This window comes from Centruroides vittatus, unplaced genomic scaffold (genome assembly GCF_030686945.1).
Source record: "Centruroides vittatus isolate TY-2023 unplaced genomic scaffold, ASM3068694v2 scaffold_712, whole genome shotgun sequence".
Taxonomy (NCBI): domain Eukaryota; kingdom Metazoa; phylum Arthropoda; class Arachnida; order Scorpiones; family Buthidae; genus Centruroides; species Centruroides vittatus.
Window position 1 is genome coordinate 1,859,462 of NW_027122715.1, and position 23,537 is coordinate 1,882,998.

Consider the following 23,537-nt stretch of genomic DNA (forward strand, 5'->3'; position numbering starts at 1 on the left):
CAAATCCCCTTCAATACTTTCACTTTTATCGGAATCGATTTGTAATTTTTTTTTTCCTCTCTTTTCCTCCCCGAAATTCTTTTCTAAAAAATAATTATTAACCAAAATTTTGTTTCTTTTAAATATCTCCTTAATCTAATTAACGATTAAATAACACAAAAGTGTAATGAAGGGAGGAGAGAGATAGAGAGAGAGAGAGGGAGAGAGGAAAACTAATGTTTCTATTTCCGTTTTAGCTTTCTTAATGATCAGGGGCGTCGACCTCATTTATAGGGAAGCTGGAATTTCTCACCATGGATGAGATCTTCCTTCCACTTATCATGCGTATCCAGATCCTAGATAAACACTGTCATGCAAAATACTTCGAAAAGCTTTCACTCACGTGGTTTTTACTGTTGCTCATGCGTATTTTCAAAAAATAATATTGGCCCATTGCCAAAATTTGTTTATTTTTACACGGTTTTGTATTTTCAATTTGAAAGAAAAAGGCTTTCTTGTTAGAACATTATAGATTTATTTGAATTTCAATACTGATGTTCTCTTCGTTATATCACTTTAATACTGATCGAAAAATAACATTTAGATATAAATTTTAATAAATATCGATCGAATAATATTTCTTCTATCATACGTATACGTATGAATAAGTAAAATATACCGAAGAATAAATAATAAAAACTTATTTTTACCCAGTAATTGTGCAACTTACCAGTATATGTCCATAAATCTGATTAGTTAGATGAAGTAACTAAACATCAGATGAGAGGTCGAGAACCGACGGTTTTTAATTAGAAAACCTCAGGTATGTTAATTAAAATAAGAAAAAAAAATTAAAAAATTTGATGATGTAACAATAATCATTCCGTTTTTAATCACTGTTTTACTTAATTTTTTTTTGTCAATAAATTTTTTTAATAAATACCAGAGCAGAATAACGGGCAAAAGTTTTAATACAATTAAAAAATATAACAAAATATGTTTTAATTTAAATCAGTTAATCGAAAAAAAAAACACACACACACACAGGTTACATTAATAAATTAAATTCTTGTATAGTGTATTTGTTTAAGTACGTTAGTAAAAACGTCGATAAACAGTTATAAGTTTGTTTTTTATTATATAAAAATGCATTCTACGTTCCTAAAAGTTTACTTTTTAATTTATTTATTTCCTGATTTAGGTTTTGTATCTAAATATTTTCTTCATCCTACTCTAGATAATAGATTTGAAAAAACAAATAAATAAACAAAAATTACATAAAGTATTTACATTCACTCCCTTTATTTTCATAGGATTATGTTTATCTCTTTATTATCTTTGCTTACTTTTTATATAGCTAATATCGATTACTTCTTTATCCATCATAACTGATAATTTTTACAATAAACAGTAACTCGAACTTAATTCGAATTCAAGAGAAATCTCATTAGTACTGATTTATATTTTAAAATTTTATGAAAATTTATATCCTTTTTAATGGCATTATTATCAAATTTAAGAGGAAACTTTCAAGATTAGCTAAATTTTCTTTAATTTATTAACAGAGCATGGATTTATTTTTCTCTCAGTAAAGAGATTTATTACGAAATTTTACATTCAAAAGAAATGTATTTTTTTTTTAATTCAAAAAAAAAAAATTCAAATGTATAAGCAAAAAATTCAAAACAAGTTTCTCATGAATATTAAATAAATGCCTTGCTAGATAAGATAAATTTTATATAAATTCAACTTTTCCTTCTCATTTTTATTAAAAATACATTTTAAAAGAATATAAAAATATGATTTCCACTTTTTATTAGAAGTAATATATATATATTTTTAAAAATATTTTGATTTTTAATAAACCATTTTAAAGCAATTTAAATGAAAAACACACAAAAATAGATTCCCCAGACGTTTTTCAACTTCAAGTCTTAAATCCTAGTTGCGAGTTATATAAATAATTTAATGTATTAGAAACGATTCAAACATTAAATCACGAACTAAAAAATATAAAAAAAAACGTTTATCATTGTCAGAATTTAGAATTAATTAATGAAATTACATATATAATTACTTAAAATTTATAGAATTTTAAAAGATAATTAAGCATCTCTTCCCTCGTTACAACGTCTCGTAAGCGCAAAAAAATCTAGTTATAAAATATCTTCTTTTCAATTTATTTACAATTTTAGTTTACTTTGATGTCTTATTATGGAAACCAGTCCATCTGCAGAAGCTATTTAATAATATAAAAAAAAAAAAAGTTTCTCTTTCTAGATCACAATCGAATCTGCAGCTTCGTCCTTTCATGTTGCTTGCAACATTGATATTCCTTATATGTCGCATTGCTAAACTGTATTCTGGGCGACAAACAGACTGAGTGACAGGAATTTATCACACCATCTTTCTAGATAATCGATAACATTCTTCGTTACCGTATCGATATTATGATATTTCTCACAATACAAAGAACAGAAACTAAATTTAACTTTTAATAAAAATCGAAAATTGTTCGCAATTTTACTACACGAAATTATTCTAGCGTAGGAAGAAAGAAAGAAAGAAAGGCACATTGGTGTATTACTGATCAATATGGTTTATTTGTTGGCTTGATTTAATCAAATGGGTTTTTGCAAGTTGATAGGGAGAAGAAATTAAAACTCTACTTAATACTTGAGTCGTTTATCCTAAATAAAAGCGATTTCACTTATTTATTTTGTTTTTTTATAAAATACAGTAAATGGTTTCAGATTTAAAAAAAATAATATAAATTTATTTCTATGATTGAAAGTGAAAATTGAGAAGATTTGAAAAAAAAGAAAGATAAAAAATAATTTAAAAATTTTTTTCTTTCAGTATTAACAATAAAGAAAAAACGACGACGAAAAGCGAGAATTTATTAATTTTATCTCTCAAGATTACAGAAAATAAATTTCTTATTCTTTCCTTAAAGATATCCGATAAAGAAAATTTTAATCGGATGATGTATTTCGTTCCAGTTTAGCTTTCGATCTTTCATTTCTCTACCGCATCCCGGATCAAAATCGAGGAAAAGCATAGAGACGAACACCTTTTCTATCCATCCTTCTATCGATGCCAATACTGATATAACAGTCGATTATGATAAAAATCCATCAAGATAGTGAAAAATAAGATTGAAAATTCCACAACTGATTATATCCAACAAATTGCTTCTACTAACTTCTAAGAGATTGAAAGTAATGACTCGAAATGAGACAAGAAACTTATCTAATACATTAGAAGGTGACAGTTTATTACAGAAAGGAAACAAATTATCTAGAAATATAATTTATAAAACTTACTCTTTTTTTTTTTTTCATTCTACAACGAAAATATTACACATTACATCGGATTTAAGCGTCATTTTAGAGAGTAAGACATTGTAGTACGTCTCCATTTAGCAGATTACACGTGTATCCTAATCGTATTGTAAGAGACGATCAAGTATGCCAATCACACAAAGTCTATTTTTCTTTAGTTCTATTCAACAAATGTTCCGTTGTCGAGTTGATTAAAGTACATTCATTTAATTGTTTCAAGTACCTTTAGGAATTCCATTATTAATTGAATGATTTAGAGAGTTAACGTCATTCTTATCAACTAATCTATAATTATGTATACACTATACAAGCAAAGAAAAAAAAGAGAGAGAGAGAGAAAATAAATAATTTTTGAAAATCTTTAACGTTTTTTCTAATTAAAAAGTAAATATGTTCATTAGAAAGAAAAATTTAATTTTAAAAAGTTTAAAGATAATTATCATAACTAATTGGAAATTAGAAAATATCGATTCAAATGTTGTAATTAGTACGAGCTGTTACTAAAAGTGCGTATCGATCGTTTAAAAGATGAAAACCTTAGCTATAAATTTATATAAAACAAGTAAAAAGATTTATTTATACCATAAATAATACTAATTGAGATATAAAAGACTTTCTTTAAAAAATTTTTCAAGATAAAAATATGGTCTTTTAACTTGTTTACAATTGCTTTAGAAGATAGATAATATCTATATTATTTTAAGTAAAATAACTCGGAGGTGTTTATTAAATTAATTATGTTTAATTTTGATAATTATTCTACTAACGAGCTTTGTAAGATTACGTTTAAAATTTACGTAAACATATCTATAAACGAAACACAGTACAATTATTTAATATAGAAAAAATAATTGATAAAAAATAAATGATTTAATTAATGACATTAACAAATAATAATAATTCATTTTTTTTCTAAATTTTACTCAAACATTCAATTAATTTCAGTGATTTGCTTTAAGAAAATAAAATTTTAATTATTCCTATAATAAAGACCGGCTGCGATTTTAACTAATTTTCTTCCTTGTTTCACATTACTCCTGCAGTTTAAAATTGCAATTTTGTCTCTCTCTCTCTCTTTCTTTTTCTTGGAGATTTTTCTTAATTTATTTTTCTGGGATATTTCGATCTCTCGACTGTGAAGCATCTCGATCTGGCATGTTACGGATTTTTGACGTGAATCGGTAGAGCAGAAGGACTGTTGGGCCACTCCTTGACTAGCCCAACCGTATAATCACGATCTTATTCTAGTGTCCATCACATTCTTCTATTCTTCTTCTCCTCCCTCATGCGAGTTATCGACTAAAGAAAAAAATTCCTCTTTCTGACTTATGGATGTTGCCTCTGCTTCTATCGAGTCTTTTTAAACGTTGTGTGTCTTTTATGTTTATTCACCAATTTTATTATCTTCTTCTCATAACGTTATTCCAAAACAACTTAAAATGTTAAATCACTATTAAAATAAACGATGCGTATTTTAAAAATTATCCTTTTTTTATATTATTTTCGGGCTAATTATTTAATAGAATATTACTGAATCTGCAGATCGTGCACTATAATATTCAGGCTAAAATATAAAAAAAAATATGTATAATTTAATAGTTACTAAGTCGTATTTAATGACGTTTTACCACAAAACTTGGCGTGAATGATATCATGCGCCATCTCCAAATCATTAGTTATTCAAGATTAAATAACTTCAAACTATTTAAACGTCATTAACTATTTTTACAGAACAAAAAAAAGATATATTGCCATCTTTCTGTTCTATAAAAATAGATAATTGTATTTAAATTCCTACATATTACATTATACAACTGTAGTTAATGGCCTTACATAAAACTGCAATACTATAATATATTACTTACCTCGTAATATATATTATAAACCTTTAATGATATTTAAATTGCACAAAAATTATCGCAAATTACGTAAAAATCAAAAGCTGTATTATATCAAATTAACAGTCTCTAAACAGTTTTTTTCCCCTAGTAAACGTCTCAAGTGTATAGAGAAAGACCAGAGAGGAGAAGGTGAAGAGGGAGAGCACGAAAAAGATGGGATGAGGATGTAGAAGATGATTTGAGAAGGATGGGTGTGAGCTGCTGGAGAAGGAAGGCTCAAAATAGAGGGGAATGGCTGAAAATCCTGGATGAGGCCAAGGTCCTGCAAGGACTATGAGGGCCAGAGAGAAAAAGAAGAAGTAAACGAATATGATAAATTCTGTGATAAATATTTAACATTATATAATTATAATTCTACGTGTTTACCCATAAAATTTTGGTATTTTGTTTAGGAATTTTCCTAAATTTCTTGTAAATTGATTTTATTTGTTATTATTGTATTAACTTTAAAATGACAACTTCCATAAAGTGGTCCATATTGGTAAGTCGTAACACCATCGGCTATACCTAATTACAAGCACTATATGATCTATAATATTGATTAGAGAATATCATAAAATATGTATGGTGGGGTGACTAAATCATTACTTGGCCTGAATTATTCTATACTTAGGACATATTAAGCACGCGGCTATATAATAGAATAGACGTTAATAGTCTATACACCAGACAATAGTTGTAATGGTAGATTAAATTATTTATGCTAACGAGCCTGCTTTATTAATTTTGTTCGTTTTACACATTACTTAGTTATATTTTGAGGCATTCGAGCAGAAGTTTAATTTTGAAACGAATTTTAATAATAACGATACAGTGCATAGCGGTAGACCAATATTTAGTTCTCTCGCAGCCTGTATAAATTCTGATGTATCGTAAGATGTTTACATAACTGTAGAAAATAATCTGCAGAATGTTTGTCTAACTGCATGCATGAAATGCAGATCCATGATGTGCATATGAATGGAACTTAATACGAGTTTAAGGTACTACCCTGTTACAAATTTTCTGCACGCATGTTTCTAGGCGTGGTTTGTTTTTTCGATTTTTATACCAGTATATGGAAATCTTAACATATTTCTATGGTTTAAATTAAGATTTTTCGGACAGTAATTCTGTAGAGAGAATGTATTAACTAGTAAAATATAGAATTACGACCCGAAGGAAAGTGTAAATTGCCATTAAAACTAATACCTTATTAGTTTACATTAACTTGATGGTTTACGTCTTTAACTTCTTCGAGCCATCAAAACATGTTTGAGAAAATTCGTTCGAGGCCGGTTGGTCCAATTACGATCGTTAACGTTCATCTTACAAGTAAGGAAGGAGGAAGGAGGCTTGGCATTGGTCTTTACGTGTTATCTCTAGCGGAAATGACGTCACGCCGAGTAGAACGACACTCCCTGGGGGTACGATAAGAGCGCGTTCCACGCCCTGAAGGTCCCAGTTTGGGTAATGAATTAATTAGCACAAAGTTTCCCAATTAAGTTGACATAGAGGGAGAAAAGAATGCTGTGAGACGGATCGATGTAGTGTCGAATTACTAAGAGGCGCCAGTCGAACTGGACCAAAGGCGGCAGTCCACTTCAGTTCAACTAAAATATATATTATCGTCAAGAAATTATTGAGTTTTACATTATGTACGTAATGAGATAACTCTAATTAAGTTAATTGTCTCGCACTTTGAACTCCATCAGCATCAGTAACATTAATCTCGACAATTCGAGGTGTGCTTAATGTTCTGTCACCGAGTCAGCATGATGAAATATTTTAAATACAATTACAGATAACTTTCTACTTTGAAATCTCCATAGCAGATGGTTTTATAATGGCTCGTGTATTTTCAAACATCTCGATTCTCCGACCGAAGAGCGGGTCCATGTTTATTGAAACTGCATCTGTCGACATCACACACCCGTTGCTATAGTTACTTGAGGTCGTTTCATTCATAATCAATGAGTGACGTCACAGTTGCGTCACTGTCTTGACGATTCTATTTATGATTTTTATATTACTATATTTATAAATATTATTGTTATTTATATATACTTATACGTGTGTATCTATTTCCCATTGTTAAATGTTTCATGAACGACATGTGGTCTCTGTTTATAGTTACCTTTCCACAATTGCTATTTTAACAATGGAATAACAATTTTAAATTCCAAACTGAGCTATTGATTTTTTAAAATATAGAGATAAACAATAAATATAAAGTATTAATAGATGATAATTACAATGATAAAGTACACATATTGTGCTTTCATTTAATACAATTGAACTGTATATATTGTTTAGAAATTGAAAAAATACAATAGAATTTAAAATTGTTTAAACAATTTATCGAATGTTATTTTTTATAAAAAGAATTAAGTTGTTTTAGAAGTTATAATATTTTCGATCGAATATATATATATATATATACATTTATATTTTAAACTAAACTTTTACTTGTATATAGCCTTGGGGAATTTATTGAATAGTCTAAGATGTCATCATTTGTCGCTCTTGTCAACTGACATTGGATTGCACTCGCTTCGATAAACTTTAATGCAGCATATTATTGCATAGATAGAGCGTAATATTCTTTTTTTCAAAACTATTTATGTTATTTACAATTTTAATTTCCACTGGTTTAAACGTTCCTCTTCGATAATATAACATCCAATAGAATTTCGCGTATTATTCTGATCAGTTAGAATTCAAAGAATTCACTTTATTTTACAAGAATAAACTTACCTCCAAAAGATGTAAGTGGCAACAAGAAGTGCAACGACTATTACGGACGAACACACTGTTAAGATAGGGAGCAGTGGAAAGCTAGGAGGGGTGTATATTTCTCGGACTGGTTCCATTCTGCAATTGTGGAGTTCGTATTCGTAACCTGTCTTGCATTCCTCCAGAGATGCGGGAGCGGGGGGAGGCGGAAGAGCAAACTGAGGAGGAGGAGGAGGATCCGGGCAGTCGCACGAATCCGCATCTTCTTCCCATCGTGCACTGCTGCGATCCATCTTCCAGATCCAAAAGCTTAAAAGATTCATAAAGAAAATTTAAATTTTTTTTTTTAAATTAAATTTGAGAGGAACTTTTAATAAAATTTAATTAACTATTAAAATAAGATTGTTTAGTCGCTAAGATATTTATATCGGCTATAAAAAAAAGAAGAACTGACGTAACACATTCTTGCTATAGTTGTCAGGAAGGATATTCTGATAAGGATGATTTAATAGACTTTTTAAAAGAAATTTCCTTATAAGACCATTATAAATAATTCCACTATTTAATAAAAACCCGTCAGTGACATGATAATGCATGATACCGATCCATTACTCAACTAGTAAGCTAAAAATGCGAAATTGCAAAGAAAGCATTTGATGGAAACCGGATGAAATTGGTAGTGTACATATTCTTCAATCCCAAACGCAAAATGAAGTGGTTGGAACCGTCAGAACAGAATGTATAATATATTCTTAACAGTTATTAGTATTCGGTGTCGGAAATGCTATTTTCCTAGAAGAACATCTGTCATGGATCCGTGTCGTTTGACACATTCCTATTCTAGAAGCAGCTTCTCAATCTCTCGCTTGTAGCGACAGTGATCAATCACTAAAGAAGTCGCAGTGCTTATCTTGAAGCCAAAAAACACTCTGAGCAAAGACGAAGAGTAAAACATATTCTCGGCTTTAAGCCAGTTGAGCATCTCAGGAGAAGTCTTTAGACACGGTTTGTCTTTTCATTTCGCGCTAGGATGGATCTCAGTACAGCAATTAATTAAAGGTGATTAAAGAAGTGATTAAGGAACTTTCTTTACAAAGCTCTTTCTCTCTCCAATCACAAATTTATAAATTACACAAAACTCTTCCCTGGCTTTATCAAGAAACAATAGATTTAAACAAAGGTTTTTAAAATATAATAGAAATATGTTTAATAAAAATCGAATTTTTTAAATTGTAAGACTTTAGAAAATACACGCTTTTTACATCCTCTATTTAATATATTAAAATGTTTTATATATATATATATATATTACAAATAATTGAATTTTTCAAATAAATTTGCATTTATCGTTTGAAAAACCAACAAAAATATTAAATTTTTAATTAAAAAAATTGATTTATTCAAGACTCGAGTTTAAAAATATCAGGATAAAGAACCTAATAATTTTTATTTATAAATAAAATTCACAAAAATGTAAATATTTGTCAAACATTGCAGCATACTTTTTGTATATTTTTCTCTCTCTAAAAAAGAAAAAAAACAGAAAAAAATAGTTAAATTGCATCTCCGTAAATAATATATATATATATATATATATATAAATTCGAATTTGTTTTCATATTATGTTTATTTTTTCAATTTTTTAAAATAAAATTACTTATTCATATTAAAAATTATAAATTAAAGATAACGTATGATGAAGGAAAAAAAAAAAAGAAAAGATTTTTCTTTAAAACTGCATAATTCACAATAAAAAATGTAAAATTTATTTAATAATAATATTTCTTTTTACAAAAAGAAAACAAAAATATATATATGCATATTTTATCATTAAAAACACCATTTTAATTAAATATAAATTTATCAAAATAAATTTTTATTTGTTCCAATTTACGGAATTTTTAAATTAAATTTAATTAAAACGACGTTTCTACAAAATTACAAAAAAAGTACCTTGTTTGCTTTCAAATAATATAATTAAATTTAATAGCAACGACAACAACAACAATAATAATAATAATAATAATATAAAACGTGTAAAAATGATTTAAAAAAAAAAGCTAATAATAAAATTTGTATATAAAAATAAAAATAATAATAATAATAATAAACAAATTCAGAAAATTCCCTTTCAAAATGATAACAATCTCAGAGTTAATTTTTAAATTTTAAATTACAAATTTAACAAGAAATATATTTTATTATTGAATTATTTATTATTAAATTATAAATAACTTTTAAATTTTTTTTTTTCTCCTTCTTCTCCAATAGTCTGTACGGACTTAAATTGCCCTATTCTCGAGTTTGAATGGTGTATACTGTAAACAGAAAAACGATATATCAACTAACCCAATTATCTAAGTGCCATTCTACAAGTGTGTATGTTTTTTTTTTAAAAAAAAAGACAAGAAAAGTAAAGAAACAAAAGAGGGACAAAAACTATAAGTTCTATTTTTTGACAATCCTTCGTTGATGTCAGCCAATTACAACCAAAAAATGTCATTCGTCCTTATTGAAGCAGAAATACCATCTCATAGAAAACGTTATTCTTTTATAAGTTGCACACACTTCTGTTTCCTCTCTCCTGTTTTCTTTATTTTTTCCCCTACTCTTCTGCTATTTTTTTATTTTTTTAGCCACTTGTATTATATAAATTACAATTCTGATATTATCTATTTCTATATTCTAGTCAAACAATCTTATAAACACAATTTTTTCCACGCTTAAAATGGTTGGTTAGCATCAAGCATATCACACGCCCATTCGACTAATAGAAAACGAGATTAGAATGGATGTTACGCAAATTTTGCAGATTATCATAATTTGACAAGCTAGAATAAATTGCACAGTAATCTGAATTATTCTAGAATATCCTTTTACGTATTATTATAGGATTAATGGAATTGGAAAATCGTTAGGCATTTTACTGATTTAAATATCTTGTTTGCCTTAAAGGAATATTAAGTGAGAGAAGTAACATTTAATGTAATAATATATTTATGAAGTTTTTAATTATTTGTTTTATTTAGTGATAAAATTTATGTTTTAAAACTTTTCTTTTTTATTTATGCTTGCATTTGTTCGTTAAAATTAACTATACGAAAATATTTATTCAATGGTTGTAGAGACGTGCATAAAATTAAATACCTTTAAGATAATGGCTTTTATATCAAAATAAATAGCCTGAAGTATGTTTTCCCGTATCAAATATGATGTTTATAGCCGAAAAATGCACTGGTTTTAATATTTTATCTTTAAAAAAATCTTTAAAGTTATTTTTAACATCACTTACGTCAAGGTTCGATGGTAACTTTATATAATATATATATACACCATATATAAAAATTGTATGTGTATATATATATACACCTATACATTTTTTAAAGAAACTTAAAAACAAAACAAGTTTTTAAATCACATTACAGCATAAAAATCGAAGAAATTTATGCAGATATTCTTTGTTTAGGATCCGTTGTTTTTCTTTAATATTTATATGATACACATCTTAAGCATAAATATTATTTAATAATCCCGGAGTGGAACATGTTGCTATCGATTGACATAAATGGATCGAACACCTTAGAAATTTGAGGCTAGTATTATGGAGAAAAAAGATAAGAAGCAAGAGCCAGGACAGGATCTTCCTTAATATCTACCGCTATCAGCTTTCCAGACATAAATGATTTCTATTTATCCACTTTACTATTAACCAATGGAGTGGTATACATCGAGATATTACAGATTCAATTATTATGGATAATGGATAAAGGCGTCACTTATATAAAATAGGCTATTTAGATATAGGTTATTATTAAGAATGTATCAAAAAATTTCTTCAAATATTTTTCTAATAGAGAAATTTTTCTTTAATGATAAATAGCCACACGTCTTTAATTTTTTTTTATTTAACTGAGTTATTTTGAGGTTAATACCCTAAATCGCTTACTTTGCCAAATGGGTCATGAAATTTTTAAAAGTACTTTAACCGATCGATAGAGGTGTCCGCAATAAATACATTTAAACTAATTACGAATATTAAGAACTTAATTGAGATATTGAATAAGCGTAAATCGATTTTTAAACTAACAATTTATCACTATTTTAGATAATTTTGTATACGTAATTACTTATTTTAATAATTTCGACAATTATATATTCGTGGTTAACGTGGTTGTAATGCAAAAGAAAAAAAAATTAGTGTAGAATTATTCAGACAACCTAAAGAAACTGCAATGAATAAACTAACAGCGCATATATATGTGTGTATCCCATTCGGATGACGTTTTTACATAAATCAGCGCTTCTTTTGAGCTATTCTCGAATGATATAACATCTAAGTTGCCAGCAACATAAAGCATAGGCATACTATTCACTAGGGAGAACAAAGCCTTCTCTGCATTTTAGCGAGATGTTCGCTAACTCTCGACTTCACAAAAAAGGAACTATAAAGTAAATATTGAATACTGAATGTAATTCAAAGAATTTAGATAATGTAACTTCACACTCCTTGCAGAAACACCCGAAAAATTCAGATTTGAATTTTAAATCGGAAATATTTCATCCTTAATAATTCTACATTTTTTTTTTATGTCTTTACAAAATACGTTCAACGAACTTCTGCACTTTTCCTTTTTTAAGGAAAGAAAAAAATATGTTTAAATAATTCATTTTTTTAAGAAACAAATTTTAAATTTTGGATTATTGTTTGTAGTGTTTAATCCTTTTTAATCCTTTCCATAGTAAATAGATTTAAGGTAGATTAATTAACAAGCAAAGTGACAATACTAGACCGACTGAGCGTGATTTGAAGCTATTACAATGAAAGGATTTAAATTTGTCAGCTTAGGGATTTATACGTTCTTTGTTTCTCCTTCATTTCGCTGAAGGCAACAAATAGAAAGAGAAAATGACGTGACATAGAAAATACTCCATGAATGCCAAGGCGATTTAGAAGCAAAGCAAACGCAATGTTGATTGATAAGATTTGCAAGATTCTGTTTCAAACAGGACAAATGGCTACAGACCTCTTGCATGGTTTAAGCAGGATTAACTGGATGCAGATATATTCAATTTAATATAAAGCCGACTTTCTTTTCGTCCTTAAATCATTACAGAAAAGTACTCGACGTTATAAATATTTTATTTAGAAGATTAATTTTATTAAATTTTAAATTGTCCTACATGCCTTCAAATTATCTTTAAGGTTGTATTCGGTTAAAATCTCTATAAGAGTAATTTTCTTCGTAAGTTAACATCCAAGATATTAGCGAAAGCACTTTTATTGGAAAATTATAGAAGCTCATTTTGTATTTGTGTCCAGTTCATTTCTCCGTTTATCCCGGAGTCAATAGAACGTCTTTTCATAGATTCTGATCACTCAAATCTGAATTCTCTGGAAATAGCTTGTTTGAGAGGTTATTAGAGCAATACACATGACTAAAGTATGCAATTGGTGGTTCAAAGCTAAGCGTAATAGATTGCATTATTGTTGGTTGAGTCATTGAGCCAAGCGCGTTGACTCACCTCTAGGAGCAGAGAAACAAGGTGACCATTGTAATGGAAACTATCGACAAAGCCAACCTGCTGTCGGAAGCTTAGTGTTAATCCACTTGCTGTTTCTGCCTCCAGACAATCTGCTAGCGACTCGAGTCATAATTGAATTACGAGTTGTTACATGGCGTAGCTAGATGTTAGATCAAGCAATATAGGAAAGGCAGCATGTGGAATGTTAAGGAGAAATTCCAATTCAGCCAAACTTCATTTGGAATGTTTGAACAAATTCTTCTTTCGTAAAGTAATCGAAGACGTTACCCAGTCACACTTATAAATCACAGATAATGGTCAGCATATCTCTATATTATTATCATTAACAGTTATATAATTTATCGAAATATGAAAAAATTTTACACGAATTTTTTAAACCTGTCATTAAGTTTAGATATCAAAGTTTATTTTAATTTAGAAAATTATGAATAAATCTTTAACGAGAGGAAGAGAGAAAAGAAAAATTATTCAGTAACTTGAATAGATTTTAAAATCATCATTTATATGCGTTTACATAAAATAAAAATAATTATTAATTATTTACATTAGGATGAATGCACGAAGAATCTCTGATAAATAAGAGACAAAATAAATATTATAAATTTTCTCATTTATAAATTTTTTTAACCCTTTGAGAATTTGGTTCGATATTCAATAAGTAAAGAAATCAAATATAGTTTTTTATCTTCTGTTCCATATCTATGGTTTTCATGAATAAATAATGCAAAAGAAGCGAAACATCAAAGGAGAATATTCTATTTTATTCTCAAATTTCTTCTATTTTATTATAACTCATACGAAAAAAAAAATTAATTTTGAAACTATTTTTATATACGAAATTCCTTGCATCGAAGACAAAACAATCTTGTAACGAATTCTTTAATTGATTATCGTGATATGTTAACTTCTGATCAATAATATTTTCAGATATAAAGATATTAACGATCGAATATGTATGATTCTTTTGTAGATTTATAAGTTATATATATATATATAAAGATGAATGGGAGATATGAATCTGTTTAAATTTATAGAATGCAAGAAAAGAAATTGTAAAGTCAGAAAGGCGTTCAATATCCATCGATTTGAGAAACAGCTTTTCATCTACAAAACTTGAAGGAATAAAAAGAGGAAGAAAATAGAGAGAAAAAGGAGGGATGCAAGATCAGAAGAGCAGACAAGTTGTAATTTTACGGCGCAATTCCCTAATCTGAAGAAGGGACTGAACATTTTATCGTCGTTTGGGAAATTTAATTTGAAATCTTCTGACGCCCTCCCAGGACGATCGATGTAAGTAATCGAATTAGCTGTAATTTTTTGTCTTCCAGATTAAGGAAACAGAAACACTGATCGTCCCTTTTTCTTCTTCTTTATTAGAATAGAAACCAATGTTTTGTTATTTGTTTATTCTAAAAGATTTCTTTAAACGAATGAAAGAATTCGAGACACCAATATCCAGGTGTGACTTTTCCGCAACTGTTTCTACTCAACGTTTTGTATTAAAAAAAGTTCTTAATATGGAGAAACTTAATGAAAAAGTAAACAAGCATTTCTCTTTTTTTTCCCTCCTAAAGTTTACCTCATTAAGAATACTGAAAAAATAGTACGCTGAAGAAAATAAGATGCATCATTTAACACTTTATAAATTAGCAAAATGATAAAAACGAATTAACTGGATGTAACGTTTATGATGAATTCAATGGGTAACAGTTGTTTACGATGAAGATAAAAGTACTAAATTAGTGACGAATTAAGGGCATAAGGTAATGAAGCAACTGATAACAATCATAAAGACATTAATCATGTAAATTAAGTTGATACATTGCACAATTAATTTACTATAAACCATTTCTATATAAATAAAATAATTGTGGATAAAAAGAAAAATTAGCTTATGTGATCTGACTTGTCAGCAATGTCGTTTTAATAACAGTTTAATCTTTTGTAGCAAATTATAAATCTGGAAAAAGCCGAAATTTTAATAACATAATTATTAGGTTTTATCTGATAATTTATTCTTGGATAAATGGGGCATTGTACTTCATCCTTAGGTGTGGTCATACTGATGCTTTTTTTAAGCTGGCTATTTTGTACTAAATATTATAAGAAACTGTCTTCATATATTTTGGATTAAAACTTTATATCGAAGTTAATAAATAATTAAAAAAATCTAGAGAAATTCTAAAAAATTTAATCTTTTTATATGTATATTGGAGATTTTTATAAAGCATATTTAAACAAATCAATAAAAAAATTTTAATAAATATTTTTAAAAATAGACAAATGACAAGTGTCGACGTTGACTATTAATCTATCATCATCTTAACATCTTCAATATCAAAACAAATGTATTAATATAAGAAATGTAAAGCAATCTGTTCTGATTCGTAATGAATTTTTCGTTGATTTTTCTTAAATATTACTTAAAATATATTAATTAAAAATTTTATAATAAAATTTCCCTTTCAATTTTCTAATTAATAACCTTAGGTCTTAACGGGAGTTGTATTTAATATTTTCCAAAATATCCTCACCGTATTAGCAAAGTTTATTAATGATAATTATCTGATTTAATTATCAGTCTATTAATTAATAATAATTATCTAGATTACTAAGATTTTTAATGAGTTAATTAAATATTATTAATTAAGCATTTAGAGTTTAAGGATATAGATTTAGTAAACTAGAGAGCAAAACTTGAATCTGTTATAGAAATTTTAATTGGGACGGAATAGAAAAAAAAAAGAATTCGAATTTTTCACCTGTCAACGTGTTACGATAATTAATATATTTTTGTTTCTTTGGATAGGAAAATTAAATGGAGTTAAGGTAAAATATATAACATAAATAATTCGTCAGTGACAGTCACTAATATTAAAAGGTAGTCGTAAGAAAGAAAAGAATGAAATATCGTCAAGCCAAACTTCTGGTCAGTAATGTGTTACGTCCAAATAGTCTTTATGGCTTTGACTAATGAAGTCTTGCTATACTATGGCAAGTAACGAGACAAGTCCATCAGAAATAAGTGTTGATGCCAACATTTTCTCGAGAGTGAGACGTACAATACTTCATATATCAGATATTTGCTTCTCTTAAGTACAGTTTGTACTTGTTCCAAACTCTTCAATTATAACTTTAACAACTTTAAAAATATATATATTTCTCTTTTCTTTACACTAGCAACATCATGTTATCAATCTATAAGATGGTTATATCAGTTTATAACCTAAGAAAATTATTTCTGAACTATCAGGATCTATTAAAGAAAGGGGAGAAAGTCGATTGAAGCTATTTTAGAAGATATAAATCTGTGATAACATTGTAAAGATGGATACTCTAATGGGAAGAAACATTAGATAGAAAAACAACTTATATTGCGATCTAGTTTATCGATCGCAATTAAGTTTGTACTGATAAGAATAAACGATCGAGTTTTCGTTGTGTATATACATATCTACTATATAAATTCTCACGGGATGTAACATAATGAACAAAAGGTTTCTTTGGAAAATAAATATGGATTATTGCGATAAATGAACAAAATTCAATTTTTACTCTTTATTATTATTATTATTATTATTATTTTTTCTGGTTCGATAAATAATTTAGATCAAATTGAAAGCCGATATTTAGAAAGAGGAAAACTTTGTCGAGAAAAAGAATAAGTCAATTTTTATGTAATAAAATATAACATAGTTTTATTATATTATTATAGATATTGAAGATATATTTATATATAGAATGGAATATTGAGTAAATCGAAGAAAAATAAAATTCGTTATAGGATAAAATATAACTTAGTATCCGAAAATGCGATTGAAGGAAAAAGCACAATTTATCAGTTTACAGCACTATGATTTTTATGTCAATGTTAAAACATAGTTCACGTCAGGAAAATACAACAAAAATTTATGATTGATGTAATTGTGTTGACAATGGCTCACTCTATTGATTGTCTCATCCGTGGGATTAAAGGATGGAATGTTACCACACATTTACAGTTTTGAGCATACGCTGTATGCAGAAAGATGAAATTTTAATAATATATTTAATAAACTTTTATATAAATTCTGTTTATTTCAGACCGAAAAGAAAACAGAGAAAAATATATGTTTACTCCGAAAAAATATTCTTGTAAACTGAATCAATTCTATCTTTAACGAAGAAAATAGGAAAGAGTTCAATTTTTATTTTATTTATAAATATCTCTTTACCTTTATCTGTTATACGTCTATCAATATACGTGTGTATTGAAATATATTTATACAAATTTTAAATACAAATCAGCATATATGTATGTTCATATACTGTTTTTAAATGTATTTAATACATTTACTTTTGTGGATGTTATTTAAACAATTATAAGTTATGTGTTTTTAATACTAAATTTACTTTTTTTTTAAAAAAAGGAATAAATGTTTTATAAATGAAACAATTCAATAAATTTCGAAAATATTTTGGCTACAAGCCAAACTTCAAATTGAACGATAAATAAGATTGTTTCTAGATATAATTGGTTTCAAATATTTTATTACAAATATAATTTAAAAAAATAATAATAAAATAATTTTATAAGAAAAAAATATTATAGCTAAACACTAAAAAAATAAAAAAATAAATTACTTTAAAAACATTTTACATAATTCATGTTTTAAGTTCAGTTTTAAATATTTAAATTTTAATATTTATTATATACAATCTAAAAATAGAAATACAATGTTTCAATTTTAAACAATATTGTAATGGAAGAATAAAAATTTTCTTTTACCTTATAAAAAATTAAAATATCTTTTCATAAAATTAATCAAATAAATATTCCCAATATTTAATTATTGAAATAACATCGTCTTTTAAGTAAATTATAATTTGAAATCATGTTACTTGGATGTGTTTTTATAGCATTAAATTTAATTTTTACACATATATTTATCTCTAGATACACTTGCATATAAATAAACAAATCTAATTTTAAAGAAAGGAAAGTTGTTTCTTTGGAAAGAGAAAGTAGGGAATATTGAAATTCAGGTTTACGACGAACAAAAACAAATTCAGACATTGAATCTTGGACATATTCGCTTGTATAAGATTGTTGCATGCATGCCCCAGAGAATTGTCTGTAATATCATTTGTTAGAGAAACTCAGTACTCAGTCTGCAGTATGTATCGTTAGCCAGCTGTTTACAGTTTGAACGTCGATATCTTTGGCAAGTCAACAGCTCACTTGGCTGTAATGTTGAAATAAAGACTATGTTGACTGTGGTGTATTGGAATCTACTTAGTTAAAACAAAAATCCCCTATCAGTTATCACCAATGACGAAAACAGCTGCTATATTTCAATTTAAAATCGTATTAATTTATATAACTGCCCCCTGTAAATCATACTTTTCTGCGCATACAGGTAATACTGCAGTGAAGTATAACAATGAAGGTAAGGAAATATTTTATTTCATTTCTCGTAAATTAGTGTAATAAATATAAATTTTAAAGTTTATTTTTGCGTGTGATAGATTTGTCTTTAACGTCGTCTAAGAAAAATAATTCCTTTAAATAATTATAGTTAAAAATTATTGATAAATATAACATTACATAACAATAAATGTGACGAATTACATTAAAAGATATTAAATATAATAGGAATAGAATTTATTATGTTTGCATAATATATCTCGCATTATACATAATTTTCAACTCGCCAAATAGTAAATTTACAAGTATAATTTTAATAATGTACATCTATACAATATTAATGTTAAGACTTAGTTTACACAGCTAAGAGAAGTATGAACATATATAGTCAATATTGTGTCTGCTTTTGTCACGCACGTAGCTACAACAGACTGGTTATTATTGGAAAAGCGCTTATTCTAATGATTAATAGAAAAACACACTAATAAGCTTAATGCTAGAATAATCTTACCTTAAACAGGAAGAAACACAATGCCTTGCTTTGCATCAGAAGTCCAACCGAACCTTAATACACTTAACTGTCTGATATCGTTAATAAATCTGGAAATGATTCACGACTCGTAGCATGCCCACCCCGTTACAACTGCGATAGAAATTATGTGTTTCCACGTTAATTTTCTATTTGTATATCGTTTTTCGCTTTCCAGAGAGTGAGCTACTGTTCCTCGTTTGTAGTCGTGCACAAGGAGATTTCGCAGGGTTGCTTGCGGGCTGCGGGTCAATACTCGGGTCTCGTCCATTCTCTCGAATGTGGGGTGCAGATAGTGGGGATGTTTCTCTGTCGTGGGCGTGGTGTCCTGGCAGCGGTTAAACTACTCCAGTGCATGGCGTCAGACCGACTGTTTCGGTGTAATTTGGTCCTTGCTCGCCATTTTTTCTTAACTCCAACAGTCAACTTACAACCGCAAGACGTTCTGTTGTTTAAAGAATAATATGTACACAGTTATTTAATAATAAATTCTACGTGATTATACATATTTTAAAAAAAAATATTTATTTATTAAATAAAAATAGCAATTTCTTCTGGAGAAAGAGAAATAATACTTTCAAAATTGATACATTTAAGCATCAATTTAACAGAATGGTCGTATAGTTTAATGATTAAACATTAACTGACGAATTTACGATTTTAATAGGACTTTCAAGAATTCATACTAGAATTACCGCTTTGCTCTAACAGGAAATAAACGATAAGCTCGTAATGACTAGTAAAACTTTGTTTTTGCCATTTTAAAACTTGCAGTTAATATTACTGAATTATAAACCTTAAATATTTCTATATTTAGGAAAAGTAAATGTGATTTTAATTCTCTTTTCTAAATTTTTATGAAGTTGTTATTGAGTCTGATTATTGTCATCATTTTTTTATATTTATCAAATTTATAAAATATAATATTTATACGTACAAAATGGTCTTTTTAAAAGCTTCAATTATAAATGAATATACATATTTTAAAGTACAGGATCATGAAATCTATTTACATCAAAAGTTTACAATTGCAAGATGTAAAATTTAAAGGATAGTTTATAAAATATATACAATTTCAAGAATAAAAATATATTATTAAATCGAATATTTTAAATATTTAAACATTTTAAATTAATTTAAAAAGCTTGTTTTAATTTATTTTCAGTTTTAACTGCGTTTAAATAAATAATAATAAAAAAATAGAGGATATTCATTTGAATTATTCATTAATATATTTTTTAATATCCGAAATAGCAAATTAATCTTGTTTGTCTGTAAGATAAAAAAGAAAAATAAATGTAATAAGAATTAAATATGTTATTAAGATCTTTTTCCCTTTCGGCTAATGATCATTAAGAATAAAACATTGATATAATCAACAATTTGTTACAGCAAGACGTTTCTGCTTGTTATTGCTGGTCATTTGGGTGCAGAATAGCAAATCAGTCAGCCACATATATACAACATCTCTTATGGGTGCCATTACATAAAGTTTCAATCCTTTCAATTAGGTAGAGTTATGAGAATTCGAAATATGAGCTCAGTTATAATTAAACAATTCGCATTTATTAAATTTTAATACGTACTTTTAAAAGCAATTTACCAGAATTACGCATAATTATTTATCTACTTTAATAGTTATTGATAAAATATTTTAAAGTATTGTAAGCGAATTAATTTATCTACCTTTTCTTCTACGTCGATAATTTTCGCGAAATATTATTAATATATGAATTCTCCCAACTCAAAATCACTTAACTCTTCTCGAATACCTAATTATAATCCTAAAGCTATACAGGTAACAAATATCGTTTCGTCAGAATCTAAACGATGGCATTCTCATGCTTGATGAACACGACAATCCAGTAAGACTTTCAAGAGTAAAAGGTGAATGACATTATCCAACCCTATAGTGAATCGTAATCCCACTGAGCCGAAACATCTCGTGCGAAAATCCTCTCTAATTAATTAAGCTTGAATGTACATACGACAGTTACTGTAGAATAGTCGGTTTGAGTACACAAACTTCATATCTTCCACGTGGCTTTTCGCTATACCGAGTGGAAGATACGAAGTTTGGATTACTAGTGTTTATCTTTGACAGCCTTTTGAAGTCGTAATTAACAATATACACCTCTGTTTCTATTCTGATTTTTATACCGACGAGCATTAGAAAAATCAATAACAGAATGTTTACGGGACAATGCACTCTGGAAAACTATCTGAAAATTTAAACATTTTTCAATAAAGATAAGTTGAAAAAAAAACAATATATACTCCTTTGTTACGAATAACAGTATAACATTACGGGATCGATATTTTAAAAAGGATTTATTGTCATATCTATTCGAGTTTATCGAATTAACCTAGTTATTTTTTGGCAGTTTGAGTAGTGAATTACAGGTTTATCAATATTTTTGTTTATTTTCGGTGAATAAATCGGATTGAGTGTGTTTTCGTTCACTTCAAACCGATATTAAAATTGTATTATTTACTTTAGTGGGGATGTTTCTCCCCCATTCATTTTTTTCCTTCTTCTTACTTTCTGGATGAGTTAACTGTGAATTTATGTGTATAAAGAGCGTAAATTAATTTAGTGTTTAGATTTTTGGGTATAAGACTTCTTTGAATTCCAAGCTTTTATCGGAATGCGGAAATTCCAACGGAAATAAATGGCACAAAACGAAAAAAAAATAAACAAGAAGAGTAGCTTGGACAGGAAACTGCTCTCGTTATCGTCACTTCAGCATTCAGCATGGCGGATTGACAAATTTCCGGAATATGACGGAATTTCCTACGATAAGGATGAATTTCTACTACAAAGGAAGCTGTAGTGTTTCCATCGATAATTTGTTCTCCCCTTGAAATAATGTATTTTTATAGTTTTAGCAAAGAACAATTTTCAATAAAGTGATAAAATATAACACATTTGGCAATAGGTCAATATCGCGTTTAATTAAATAGAAATTTACCTGGGTATAAAAAGAAAAATCGATTGTATCAAAATGTCAATTTGGACACTTTCCTTATCCATCACATGCAATCGAATGTATTTCATTCTTTTTTTTAAAGATTCATAAACAGATGAAATTTATATCCATTTAATTTAACTAATTCGTGATTTTTCAGAAATTTTAAGTGGACGATTATTAAAAGGTATAGTAGAACACGATATCATTGTCGAAGTTAGTATCCTTGGTGATACTAAGCAATGTCCCAGCAGGCAACAAGATCGTTCGCTACTCATGAACCATTCAAAACGTCTTCGGATTGGTTGTCATGGAAACATCTAGGAGTGGTAATGACATCTCAGGACGTGAATGAAGGAATCTGGCAAGCTATAAATTTGTAATCGAATCTCTCCTGCGGAATTACGACGTTGGAAATATGCTTTCGTTAAACGTGTATTGAAATGAGGTGTTTTCTTCGCATATTTTCAGAATAAACTCTTTCATTCTATATATATATATATATACACACACAAACATTTTAATAAAAAATAATTAAAGAAAATTTGATTAAAAATTACAATTTCAAATTAATTAGATTTTTAAAAGAATTTCATCCAATTAAAAGTTAATATTTTTCATAGTCGGTAACAATTTATCTTGTAATTTGTTTAAAAACTTTAATGAATAAGATTAGTGATTTAGATGCTCGCAAACATAAATTAACAGTAGATAAAAACAATTTTTAAATTAGAGTAAGCATCTTTATCCTATTGCTAACATAAATTCACATGATTTTACACGACATTCAAGTATTTAATTAACTTAATATGAAAAAGTAAACAATTTACAAAATATAAATTAAAAATGTCGGAGAAGAAGTTACGAATTAACTTTATTTAAATAGTTTAAGAGTAAATGAATATTGGAGAAAAATCATAATTTAAATATCCGTTTAGTAAAAGAAAACAAATCGGTTTTCTCTTCTATTCTAAATATATATATTGGAAAACAAATATTGTATAGGCAGTAAAAGAAGTTTTAACGGTTGTTGAAATTATTATGGAAATTTATACAACAAACGGGTCACGGTGGTTGCTAAGTAACATGACTGTGGTCTGCCAACAGTAAAACACACAATGGAATGATGGGTAGTGAATAAATGTTCCT

General features: G+C 27.6%; 1 protein-coding gene across 1 annotated transcript in view; it reads right to left on the reverse strand.

The window, feature by feature from the left end:
* The window catches only part of LOC136989572 (uncharacterized), a 37,976-nt gene extending 18,154 nt beyond the window's left edge, over positions 1-19,822 (reverse strand). Inside the window, exons 1-2 of the mRNA XM_067287789.1 lie at positions 19,402-19,822; positions 7,961-8,248 (exon numbers count right to left, since the gene is read on the reverse strand). Coding sequence (XP_067143890.1) covers positions 7,961-8,232 — 272 coding nt within the window. The 5' untranslated portion in view covers positions 8,233-8,248; positions 19,402-19,822. The remainder of the gene's footprint in view (positions 1-7,960; positions 8,249-19,401) is intronic.
* Between the last annotated feature and the right edge of the window lie 3,715 nt (positions 19,823-23,537).